Source organism: Myripristis murdjan, chromosome 10 (assembly GCF_902150065.1).
Source record: "Myripristis murdjan chromosome 10, fMyrMur1.1, whole genome shotgun sequence".
NCBI lineage: Eukaryota > Metazoa > Chordata > Actinopteri > Holocentriformes > Holocentridae > Myripristis > Myripristis murdjan.
Genome location: NC_043989.1, coordinates 5041992 through 5055430, shown reverse-complemented (window position 1 = coordinate 5055430; position 13439 = coordinate 5041992). Strand labels below are relative to the sequence as shown.

The 13439-nt window shown below is 42.2% G+C and overlaps 1 protein-coding gene across 2 annotated transcripts in view; it reads left to right on the top strand.

The window, feature by feature from the left end:
- Positions 1 to 12342, top strand: part of sec24b (SEC24 homolog B, COPII coat complex component) — a 38490-nt gene extending 26148 nt beyond the window's left edge. For both annotated transcript variants that reach the window (XM_030061828.1, XM_030061827.1), the window contains 7 exons: positions 142 to 252; positions 1404 to 1579; positions 3531 to 3668; positions 5194 to 5298; positions 5968 to 6060; positions 7370 to 7473; positions 11331 to 12342. In XM_030061828.1, coding sequence (XP_029917688.1) covers positions 142 to 252; positions 1404 to 1579; positions 3531 to 3668; positions 5194 to 5298; positions 5968 to 6060; positions 7370 to 7473; positions 11331 to 11445 — 842 coding nt within the window. In that variant the 3' untranslated portion in view covers positions 11446 to 12342. The remainder of the gene's footprint in view (positions 1 to 141; positions 253 to 1403; positions 1580 to 3530; positions 3669 to 5193; positions 5299 to 5967; positions 6061 to 7369; positions 7474 to 11330) is intronic.
- Positions 12343 to 13439: the final 1097 nt, after the last annotated feature.

Here is a 13439-nt window from a genome sequence, read left to right as displayed (position 1 = left end):
CCCACTTTGATGATACATGTCAGAAAAGTTTAGTCAGATACAAAACAGCATCAGAAACTCTGTTTAGTTTCTCTCTCTCAGCTCGATAACATCTCGGACTCTGATGTTCCATTAAGTTTCTCTGATCATGTGCCCGTCCAGGGAAGAGGCGTATCAGAGTGCACACTCTCTGTCTGCCGGTGGTCAACCAGCTGAGCGACGTGTACGCCGGGGCCGACGTCCAGGCCATCACGTGTCTGCTCGCCAACATGGGTGAGTCACCAGCCTGAAAATCTCAAATGTCACAGTGTGTTTTTGGCACAAGGCCTTGGTTTGGAGATTGAACTTCTTAACTGAACAAAACGGGAACGCTTTTGGCCTTGCGTATGGAAATTTGATTTTAGCGTCACTGTTTTAGAATTAAAAATAGACGATGTGCGCATAATGAAGGAACACAAGGCACAACAGCAGGCTGCACTGCTATTGGAAACTTTGTACAGACTATTATTTAATGGTATAGGATTAAAAAAAAAAAAACAACTAAATGTATTTTTTGTACTTCTGGAAATTCTGTAGCAGCACTCAGACTGCAGTTTATCACATTTATTAAGAGGATAAAGGAAACAGTCATACAAAACTTATCCTTTTCCTTTGTCTGAACCATCTCCATCTCAATGGTCTCTGTTATTTTACCAGTAATTAGCTGCCAGTCTTTTCAATATTTTCCATATTTACTCTAATTCTTGGCCCCAGTGTTGCATTGTTGATTGTAATCTTAAATGGCAACACTTTGACTGTTGTGCACTATCTGTAAAATATTTAAAATGTGCTTGAGTAGCTTTTTAACATCAGTAAATCATTACCAAATCAATTTTTAGACAGTTCTAGTACCATGAACAAGGAGGTGTTGCTGAGGGAACATTTGCAGCTTCTCCACTATATGTTTTTTTGTGTGCCATTGTGGTGGATATTCCTCTGTAGCTTTACGGCACAAAACAGGAACAGGATTGATGCACAACTTTATGCACAACTTTATTACAGTTGCACTCTTCTAACTGCAGTTTCAGTTCATACAAATATTGATATTGGTATTACTGCATATTGGCTGTTATCAGGCCTGTTATCAGCTCATAGCCTTATTTCCACCCTTCAATCAATCAGTCAGACTTTATTTATTTAGCACATACAGAAATGCGATACAATCTGCTTTACAGCTAAAAGTACCTGTGAGATTGAGTTGCAGCATCGTTTTTGTGACAGGAAGCAGCGTTTTTATGGCAGATGTGATCATAATTTTGACAAACAGGCTCGTCATTTTCACAGCAGATTCTGACACTGTCTAGGTTTTTAAACATGCACCAGATGTGCCTATGCTTGCTATGAAACCTGCCTTAATCCTGTCATTTCTGCCTTGACGCTTCCAGCCATCGACCGGTCGATATCGTCCAGCCTGTCGGATGCCCGGGACGCCCTGGTGAACGCGGTGGTGGACTCGCTGAGCGCCTACAAGAACACCGTGTCCAGCCTGCAGCAGTCCGGCCTCATCGCCCCCGCATCCTTGCGCCTCTTCCCCCTCTACGTCCTCGCTCTGCTCAAACAGGTCTGGCTGCTCGACAGGCGACAGAACATGCACACACACACACACATGTGTCATGTGTAATAATTACAGGCTCCAAACACACACACACACTTAAAATGCAGACACAAAGATGTTAACACATACTTCTCAGACAGGAAGGCTGGATAAGTACTCTGTTTGCGCACAGGCAATCACACACACTCTCTTCGCATACTATACATACTCACACACACCCTCACTCCCTTAAGGTGAACTACAGAAACATTTACTGCACACACACCGTCATACAAGCACAGTTTACAGGCATACACACTCCCTAAATGGTCAATGACTGCATTCATCCACCCGGGGCTTGTTCATGCATTCATCCTGGGTGTGTCCACATTTAGACACACACACACACACACACCCTTCCAGTGTCTGACACATGTTCCCATTTGTCCAGCCTTGTTAACACCCACCCTGAGCCACAACAACTCATGAGAAAACAATTTTCCACCCCTTAAACATTAAGTCATGAATAAAATGAAATTACAAAATGGTAATACTTTTGGTTAATTTTAAAAGAGCTGAATTGTTGATCATTGAATCAATGTTTGTAACTATTCTCTCTCTCTTTGCAGTCTAGTAGATTACAGTTGAGCTCGAGGGTTAGTCTATTTAGCTGAAGTGTGTTGTGATAACAGATTAGAAGTGTCTTGTACTTCTAGTGGGTGGGGAGTTTTTTTTTGTTCCTAAACCAAATTGCTGTTGGCCAATTTCTGAGCAATTCTGTGCTTTGGGGGATTAAGAAAGGTTCTTACTTCCCCTTTATAGATTTCAGTTCAGCAAACCTTCAGGAAAATGTAATGAATCATCTCAACTGTCAGATGAAAGTTTGTTGGTCAGCAGCGTTGCCGGTGTGATTCCTCCAGTGGCTTTTAAAATCAGAGCTGAGACAGGCAAAAACTCTCTCAAACAAACAAATTAAGTTTTGTGGAGCGTTGCACCTGAGGTCACGGCCAAATGAACAGCCTGTCAATCTACTAAGAACCAGTGTGCAAACGAACAAAGCTGCAACGTCCCTTAAAACATGTGGCAGTGCAGCGTTAACACCTGATCTGCATGGCATCTTTTCTGTCAGGGAAACATGCAGCATGGCGACGCCAGCAAGGGAACAGCAGGATTAAGTTCACAGCTACCACCATTGCAGTATATCACAAAAAAAAAAAAAAAAAAAAACTTACTGAGCTTTGTAATGTTTTTGTTTATAACCAAATTATGCTTACTTTATGATATACTGCATGGTTTAAACTTTAACAAACAATTTATTCCAAAAGCTCACAGTGAACATACGCCATACAAGATCATCAGTGAAGGAAGACTATTATATGAAATACTGCTCAACAAAATTTGCTCAAAACGCTTTTTCAGTTGCAGCAACAAATCAGTGGAATACTATCCCTGCAAAAATTAGAGTGTATTAATTTTAAAAGTAGTGTTAAAAATGGCTGAAAGACAGACAGTCATGTTGTCATTAAGGTCTGATAATGCCTCTCAACCCTGTCCTACAGGTGTGTTTATTAGTGTCATGTGCAACTGTCATGTTTTTGTTATATTTGCATTGTGTGAACACCCCACGGACAACAACAGAAATTAGCACCGTGCAGTATCTGCTACAATACATTTAATGTACACTGACCGTTTTAAATAAACCAAAAGAATCAGAGCTTCTGGTTTAAGAAATGAACAACTTGTCTCCGTCTCGTTGAGCAACAACAATCACAGACATGAAGCCAAAGCGTATCCAATGACTTAATTTAAAAAAAAAAAAAAAAAAAAAAAAAAAGGAAATGTTGTATATCCCAAAGCTTAACCGAGAAAGGACAAAACACTCACATTTCATTCGTTCATTAAGGGGCACATTGTTTTTAAGCGTGACTGTGCGGTAGAGTGCAGCTGCAGTAAAGGAAGGAGTTGTGTCTGTTCACAGAAAGCGCTGCGGACCGGCACCAGCACGCGGCTGGATGAGCGGGTCTTCGCCATGTGTGAGTTCAAGACTCAGCCACTGCAGCAGCTCATGCGCCTGGTTCACCCCGACCTGTACCGGCTGGACACCCTGTCCGACCAGGTGGGAAACACAACACACACACACACACACTCTGCTGATGTTACACAGTGGGCTGTAGATGAGGTGTTGTGTTGCGGTGGAGTGAAAGACCTGCAGGAGTTTGACCAGCGGTTTGAACAGCGGTCTGTCCTGGATGTTTTTGAATCACAAATCACCTGATAAATTACTTGAAAAATTCTAAAAGCTGCTAAGGGTGATTATATCCCAATACAATGTGTTTACAGTTGTCCCTTGCTATAACGCGGTTCACCTTTTGCGGCCTCGCAGTTTCGCGGATTTTTTTTAGTGCAATTTTGCATGCTTTTTTTTTTTTTTTTTTTTTTTTTCAGTGCATTGTGTTCTGCGTCCTGATTGGCTAAGGGACTGTAGACCATTGTCAATCAATCTCTTCCGTGCCGGGAGGTTTTGATCTTTGGTTTCATTCTGTAATACTGGACTTATTTTTCTACGAAGGTTTGAACTTTGAGAGTGTTTAAACAAGAGAGAAAAGGGAGAAAATGTTAATGCCTGTCTGAGAAAAGTGTATAAAGTGTGTAGTGAGGGGTGTTACAGCCTTAAAACATCTATAATAATTGTAAAAAATAAAGCTGACTACTTCACAGATTTCGCCTATTGCGGATTATTTTTAGAACGTAACTCCCGCGATAAATGAGGGACCACTGTACTCCCAAGATTGAAAAGTCAGTGATAAATTTACACTAAAAAGTTTATATTTTCTAGGGGTGCACCGGTTCAGTAAACCCACAGTTCAGTTTGTATTACAGTTTTTGGATCACGATTTCGGTTTCGGTTGGGTCTGTTTTCTGCACATCAGGGAGGAAAAAAACAACACTTCTATTTCCAATGCTCTCCGTATTTTGTCTTATTTCCAAAAGTAACTTGAGATAACAATATTAAATCAACAAATATTTTTTTAAAGGTGAAAGTCTCCTTAGACTACTGAAAAAACAAACATTTCGGGTATATTCATTAATTCATCAGCTCGGTGTGTGGTTAGATGTCTCATACGGTCGATGTGTTTGTAACGCTGAACTTTGTAGGGTGTATTCTGTATTGAACTGTTGAACTGTGGGTTGTACATCCCTCTTATTCTACTTTCCATCAGTAACCTTGCATCCCTCTAATTTCTCTCATGTCTCAAATTGAACAGTTACAAGCACACGCCCTTGGTTGCTTTATTTAGGTTGTGGGTTGAGTTTTATATACAGTGCACGTATGTTCTGTATGTAGAGTCGTATTTATAGCCTATTGTCCTTCATGTGCTGCGATATATGTGCTGTGAAATAGCTGTCAGTGTTTCTGCAGCAGTGTCCCCGAGCCACATGTCTTGCCCATTTGTCACTGATGTGCAAATGTCTGAAAAACTGAACGTTGGAGTGTCCAATAAATGACTGGTTCTCAGCTCTGGCGTTGGCAACGTAGAGTTCTGCCGGCTTTCTAGATAACCACCGTGGTGTAAACAAGTCAGAGCAACACCACTGACCATCTGTTCTGTTTCCTTGCACTGTTCCCGTGTGGCCTGCAGGGGGCGCTGCATCTGAACGACATGGTGGTGCCTCAGCTGCCTCTGGTCCACCTGTCCGCTGAGAGGCTGAGCAGAGACGGAGCTTTCCTCATGGACTGCGGCAACGTAAGCACTCAGTGTTGGGCATCCAAGTCGTTCATGTTACACTACACATGGAGGAGAATTGTTTTCTAATCACTTTTTTTTTCTCTTGTTTTGTGAATATGAGGATTTTGGAGACGCTACTGCCCTTTGTGATTGATAATACATCTAAAAAGACTGAACTTGTGTGTGTGTTTGTGTGTGTGTGTGTGCATCCACAGATAACTTGGTTGAGTATTCAGACATCAGTAATTAAAAGCAGCTGCAGTAAGGGTTGATCAGTGTACTAAATCAGTGTTGGCCTTTCAATAAACAATATATAAGATGGGAAACACAAGGCTGCCTCCATTAATGTTATGGAGTGGGTTATTGATTATCATTGTTGGAGGTGAGATTAGTGTTTTCCTCAGCAGCTTCAGGGGGCATTAGTCTGTAAAGTGCAGAATGAAACCTGCCTCACCCTGTTCTCTTGCCTAAAAGGTTTGATGGGTCGGTCTCTCAGTGGAGTTTCAGAGCCTGTTTCTTGTCAGGAAAAGCCTCGAAAGCCACAAGAATACTCAGCCGTGTTATTCCTCCTGCTAAACTACAAACGGGATCAAAACAGGAATCAGCTGTGGATGTGCTGAAGTTGCTGATAGTAAGTTGCGTGTCACAGAGTGTGAACACTCCTCTCTCTTCTCTCCCCTCGTCCAGGTGTTTTACCTGTGGATCGGCAAATGCTGCAACGACATGTTCATCCGAGACGTTCTGGGCTGCCCGAACTACGCTGCAATGCCCCCCAACATGGTGAGTCCGACACGCTCAGACACACACTGTACACATGCAGGTCCATTTCAAAATGAGATCTGCTGATGGGAGAAAGAAAAAAGATGCCTTCTCTTACATTATTGACAAAAAATCAGAAATGATGGTATTGTTTTTTATTGTAGTAGTTGAAATTCTTGCATCATAAAATAGTATGTTAACAGACTGAGTCCTCCGAACATGAGATTTGTGTTCAGTGATGATCTTGAGCTAATATTTTCTCAAATAGATACACAGCGTTTTGTAAAAATGAAATCTTCATCTGTAGGTACACACAAAGTACATCAGGCAGGGTGGGAGTCACTTCACTTTAAATTCAGTCACTTTAAGGAGTGGATTTTATTCAAAACTCAAACACACAACGTCTTCTGCTACAAGATTAGTTTTACATCCACAAAATATAAATTACAGAAAACAAACACTGTCAGATTACAGCAATTGCAGTTAAATTTTACGTCTTGAACTTGGGTTGAAGATTAGTTTGAACCCAGCTCTCACAATTTCAATTTTTCAATTTAAAGAGCTTTATTGGCATGACAAGGCAGTGCTTATATTGCCAAAGCAAAAAGCAGTGATAATGGCAACACTATTAGTAAAAATAAAAATAAAATAAATAAATAAATAAATAAACAAATGGATAGTTGACTAATGATACAATGTACACAGTAACAATACAGATATAAACAACTTAACAGCTCTCACTCTCTGTCACACTTACACACACACACACACACACACACACACACACACATACATATCTACATGAAATACAGTATTGTCCCTCTTTCCCTTGAACATGACTCACTATTTTGCTTTTCCAGAGAGTTTCTCAGTGAAACAGCGCGGCCCTTCCCGTCAGCGCTGTACAAACACGGCAGTCACACAACAGAGCTGCTGCTGCTGCTGCTTTAGCCTTCCTGCTCGTTACCGAAAACACAGCAGCTACCTGGAATGTCACATCATCACCACATAATGTACAACACCCAGAGCAAACAAACAGCAGCTGCCAGCGAGCGTGCATGCTGTTGATTTCATTTCTCTAGAAAGCGGTCGCACCCCTAAACCACTTACATGCTTCACCCTCCAAACCGCATGCATATTTCTCTCCACCACATTGTATAGCCTGGAAGAATATCTGCATTATGTATTTCCATCCAGTCTGTCACCTCCCCCTCCTCTCTCTCTCTCTCTGTCTCTCTCTCTCTCTCTCTGTCTCTCTCTATATGGCACAGTGGTGAGAAACAATAACGTGGATGTTTTGTTCTGGTCTCTCCCTCTGTGTGAATGTCAGACTCACATTCCTGAGCTGGAAACTCCTCTGTCGGAGAGAGTGCGAGCCTTCCTCGACTGGCTGCAGGACGACAGGGCCTTCTGCTCCACTCTACATGTGATCAAGTAAGTGCTCAGGGTCCGGTGAGGGGGTTACAGTAAGGTGGCACCTCCCATCCTCACACAAAGCTCTACAACTCAGTGCTGCTCACTGACGTCACATGGCAGTTTTTAAACACTTTACAAGGTGGGATTCTATCGATTACATAAAAAGCGCTGCACGGCTTTGCCCCCGGTTACATCTCCAATCTCCTTATTCCCCTTACGACCTCTCGACCACTCCCATCCATCAAAACAAAAGGTGACCTATGCAGTCTGAGCCCCAACTCTCTGGACTCATCTTCCCCAACCAGTTTAATCCCTGGACTGTTTTAAGCAGCTTCTGAAGCCACATTTCCACAGGCGCATTTCCATAGATCTCTGCTGAAGATCTTTGGATCGACTCTGAGTCCACATGTCTTTAACGTACATTTTTTATGTATTTGTTTTGAGTTTTTGCTTCTTGAGGCACTTATTTCGCTGACGGGTCTTTTCACCAACATTACAAGCAACCAGCACGGATTAGTTTGAAGGTCAGAGGTCACAGTGACCAGTATTCCTGAGCAGTGGCAGTTCTGCCCATGTTGCCGCCCTGGGCGAAATTGCTGCCTTGCGCCCTTCGTGTTACCCTTCATATGCGGCTGCAGCAGCACAACAGACAATGACACTGACAACATGGTTGATTATTGACTGCGCAATGCGGCTATTCGCCGGTAATCGCGGCATCAGGCGAGCCTACCTACTGGTTTACATATGCAACAATACATGTGTATTTGCTTAGACCCCAATGGAAAAAATATCGTCTTATACAGGGACGGTTTTTGCTATAGGCAGTGTGGGCAGCCGCCCAGGGCGCAATCTACTTGGGGGCGCACGAGAAAAAAAAAATCGCCAGTTTTCTAGACTACCGTATTGACCCGCACATGCCGAGGCACCATCAGTCGGCATCACGCGAGCCGGCTGCGGCACCGGCCGGTACCGTGCCCACCCGGTCAGGTCTGCTGGATCTGACAGGTGAGCGGTCTGATGCCAGCTGGTGCTGCGGCCGGCTCGCGTGATGCCACCTGATGGTGCCGCGGGGGCGGGGGGGTTGGAGTAGTAACATGAAAGGGTGCAAGCCAGTAATTTCGCCTAGGGCGGCAACATAGGCAGAACCACCACTGGTCTTTTTTTTGTATTCAGATGAATACGGTTATAGAAAACTGCTTTGCAGCGCTGATGATTTTTTTTTTTTTTTTTTTTTTTTTTTTTTTTTTTTGGCGCTCATGCCGCCCCCCACGTGACATGAAAAAATGCCCAGTTCGCCCGTGCCTAAAACCGCTACTGTTCCTGAGGTTCAAAGGAGGGCAATAAAAATAAAAGCCCAAAGTGAGCGACGTAGGGATCTTTTGTTTTGTTTTGTTTTTTTTCTTCTCTTTGTTTGTAGAGCAGGGAGATGTTTGAGAGGGCCTGTGACTCAGTAGGAAGAGAATGATGTGAAATACTTGGAGGTATGACGAGCCGTGACACTGACCTGCTGCATTACTCACTGTGTGTTTACAATTCACGTCTTATCTGACGGTGTGTTTCATGAGCGCCAGGCGGGTTACGAGGTGTGTTGTGGTTTTGATATTTCATTTAGTGAGGTCAGGTCATCACGGCTGTTGTGAGGCAAGCATGACGTACAGCAAAACATTTCCCTTCTCAGAATATCAGGTAGACTGCGAATGACTGGTAATCCTCAAGATCTAGTCTCCCTCTCGCTCTCTTTTTTTCTTTGTTTCTTAAGTCATCGTTGGCTGCCGCCGCTCATGCTAACAACCCAGTTTATCTTCAGTTTGTCCCAAACAAACTGAAATCAATCAATCAATCAAATTTTATTTATATAGCACCTTTCAAACAAATGCATGATATTCAAGGTGCTTTACATCTTGATTGACAAATAAGCATAAAATAAGAAGTGAAAGGACAAGGAGACCGATGCATGCTCATAAAATATGGTTAATTTAAAAATTAAATAAATAAATAAATAAATAAATAAATAAATAATAAAAATAAATAAATAAATAAAATAAAATACTGAATAAAATATAAAAAACAATATGGAACGATTTAAAACAATAAAGACACAGTAATAATAGAATAACTCAAGAATAAGATACTGAATAAAAATATAAAAAACAAAATGAAAAACAATAAAATAGAATGTAGAATATAATAGAAACTGTCAATAAATAACAATAAAACGAATACAGATAAAATAATTAATAGTAAATAAGTAGTAGAGTACCTATAAAACTATAAAATTATAATATTATAAGACACTACATAAAGGCCAGGCCAAAGAGATGGGTTTTTAGTCTACGTTTAAAAGTTTCAATGTGAAAAGGTAAGACACATCACTTCCTGCACGTCAGAGGATTAAAAGCACCGAGTGTTCAGAACAGATAATGTGAAAGCTCTCATCCACTGCGTATCACTGCTGTAATACATCTTTCAGCAACAGACGGAAAGCCCGGTTTGGACGCCAGGCTCCCACCACACTTCAAAAAATGTGTAAAACAACAAACAGATGTGTAAGAAACTCTCCTCGCCCGCTGCTACAAAGAAAACAAGGCGTCGCTCATCAAGTGAGAGTGGAAGTGTTCCTTAACGGAGACGCACCCGAGCTACTTCCAGTGTCCACACACAGGAAGCAGTGAGCTCACCGACTGACAGCGCAGGCAAAAAGGGCCTCCATAGGGAACACATTGTTTCAGTTTCCTTTCTCTCTCTCTCTCCGGCGGCACGGCATTGTCGCTCGACCGCGTTTATGTCACCGCTGATGGAAAGAGCGGTGGCTCAGCGGATGTTTGCATCGCTTTAGGGCAAACGGGGAACGCATGTGATGAAAGTGATGGCGGGGTGATGTCACAGGGATGCAGACGTGGTGACACACACTGTGCTCACTGAGGGAACCTGTGAGGTGCCCATCAGTGGGAATGTATCTGGAGAAGGAAAGCAGGTCTTTTTTTGTAGAGGCCACCTGTCCTGGGAGCTTGCAACACTTTTTTCCTTTTCCCAATGACAGTCACTGCATCATAGTTTCAGTTCTAACATGGAAAAAAAAAATGTAAACAACCGAAAATAACATGAAACAGCATGTAAAGTTGTTGAAAACGCAATAACTTGGAGGTGCTGTCACTTTGACTCTGATATTCCTCAATACTGGTTGTAATACTGGCAAACTGAATTTAAACTTAATCAGTGTCGACACTTGTAATACCTTGGTTATGATGTTTTTTTTTCCTTAATTTTCATGTGTTTGGTTGTATTGGCTTTTATGTTGTATGTCTCATTTGAGGACGGCCACACAGCAAGCCTTTGTTTTTTTTTTTTTGTTTTTTTTGTTTTTTTTGTCTCCTCCACATTTTTTTTTAAGTTGTTGTTTTCTGTTCCCAGTCTATTTTTTTGTTTGTTTTTTTTATTATCGGCAATAATAATAAAAAAAAATAAACTAAAAGCAAGAACAAATTCTGCTACTTTTGCAGGCTGAAAGTTTTTACAGCAACACGTACACAGCCTTTATTTCTTTGTCATGTAACACGGAACGTTTTTCAGAGGGTCTTCAGAAGGTTTTAATTTTTTTCTGTGTCGAGAAATCCAAAAGTCGATGAATTTATTCAGCCTTTCTGTCTTTTTCTAGTTAATTACACATTGGTTTTATGGGGAAGCAGTGAGTTTTGTTTCTCAAAAAATATTGTTTTTTTTTTTTTTTTTTTTTACAATGGCTTTGATTTTGCTGCCTGTATTTAAAGGTCACTCTCGAAATTTAAACTGTAAATGTGGCAAGTGTTTAGTTAAGTCTAGCTCTTCCTTTAATGTTGACTGTGTACGTGTGTGTGTGTTTGTGTGTTCTCCTGCAGGGACGATGCCTCAGCGAAGTCGACCTTCTTCCAGCACCTGGTGGAGGACCGCTCGGAGGCGGCGTCCTCCTACTACGAGTTCATCCAGCACATCCAGCAGCAGATGTCCAAGTAGACTCCCCAGACCCGAGTGAAGGACTCGTAGAACGAAACCTAGCGTTAGCCACTGACGCCGGACACTCATCGCTCCCTCCGACCGGTTCCAGCGAGGTGCGAACAAACCCCCCGACATCCCTCCCTCCCCAGCAGCCCCGCCCCCAGAAAACGACTGGATAGCTGTCAGAGAGAATTATAAACAAAACAAAAAAACAAAAAAAAAAGAAGTGAATTGAGGGAGCAGGGAAGCGTTTCAGACCGAACAGAGAAGTGGACCGGGCTCCTCCTCCAGACAGCTTGGCGCCTCCCTCCGCCGCCTCTCCTCCCCTCGCACAGGCCGCCGTCGAACCCGCCGCCCCCGACACACGAGGGGGAACGCCAAGCCAAGAAGACGCCATTTCCATGAGTTTTTAGTTGAATTTGTTTTTCGTAAGCCTCACATGTAGCTAGTGCTGTCTCTTTTTTTTTTTTTTTTTAAATTAATTCTCACTCCCCTCCTCCCCCGTTTTATTTAAAAGCCTCTTTTGAATACACTGGAGAATAGAAACAAGCATTCCTTCTGTTGTTTTCCGGCATGCGCTTTGAAAGAAACGCATGTCGCAGTTTTGTTTGCTGCTAGTCTGAGGATAGACGACGACTCTCTGCGTGACAGGAAGCTAACTCGACAGTGGTTGGACTTTTGAATTTCCTCCCTCGTTGCCCTCCCCCTCCTGCTGTTTGAACTTCTGGTTTGTCGAGATCAAACTGAGAAAACCCCGTCTGTCCACAAACCCCCCGCCCCGCCCCTCCTCCTCATTTGTTGTTTTTTTTCCAGGCGCTAACTGAAGTTGCTATCCACTTTGTAACTATTGAAAAGAATCTTTTATGTGCGATAATTTATGAACCAGCTTATTAAATAAAAAAAACTGTCAAAATAGTTGTTTTGAGTGTTTCCGGGATGACATTTTCGGTTTTCATCACACAAGGGAGGGGACGCAGTGCTCATGTCACGATATGATCTGATATGGGCTTCATAATTCAATACAACCACAAAAAAGTGTCGTGAGTAGAAGTTTGTGCAAAATTTTTTTGATCGGTTTATTTTAAGGAAACAGAAATCCAGAAAATGGGATACAGATTATGTTGGAGCTTTGAACATTCAGCATGCATATGTTGTGTTGAAATACGACCTCAAACATGATCAGATGTTCACACGAGTCCTTAAACAAGATGAACAGAAATGAATGTAAAAAATGAGACAAAAACATTTAATATAGTCATTTATTTACAGATGAAAATGATCTGATCGTACAAACACTCGTGTGAGTTTGTGAACCTCTTGGCCAAAAGCTAATGGAGAAAATTCTGAAGGGTTCACAAACTTTCAGGCACCGCTGTAACACCACCACCTTTGGTAAAGAAAAAACAAAAACACAGGAGTAAATAAGGGCAAAAATATCAAGACACAAATATATGATGGACATATCTGCGAGCGGCGATTCCGGGAGTCAATCCAACAAAGACCGTGAGACGTTAAAAGCTTCAGCAGCGTCATCAAAAATACCCACCCAGTTTGGTGATGTCAAATTATCATCAATTCATCATCAAATTTGCACCACGCACGTGCACATATTTGGAGCGGGTGGCGCCCCCTGTTGAGCAGTTCAACCATTTTTACACACGTGATTCAACACTTTGCAATCATATCCTGTGACTGGTAATGACTGGACACACAACTAATGATTTATAGTCTGATTTGTGCTATCCTATGATATTTTTGTACTTGTGGTGCCCCCTAGTGGTCAACTCATGAGTATAAGAGTATGTTGCAGGTACTTATGTGAACACATCCTGCAAGTTTTGCAAAGGCTGGACAAACAACTTCTGATTTATAGTCTGATTTGTGTTACGTCACGCCTATTTTGTGCGTTTATAGCGCCCCCTGGTGGTCAGTTTTGAATGAAACTTTCAGGGTATGTTTCAGGCACTGCGGGTTTCAAGATGTTTCGCCCAATGGTTGTTGACTTGTATCCA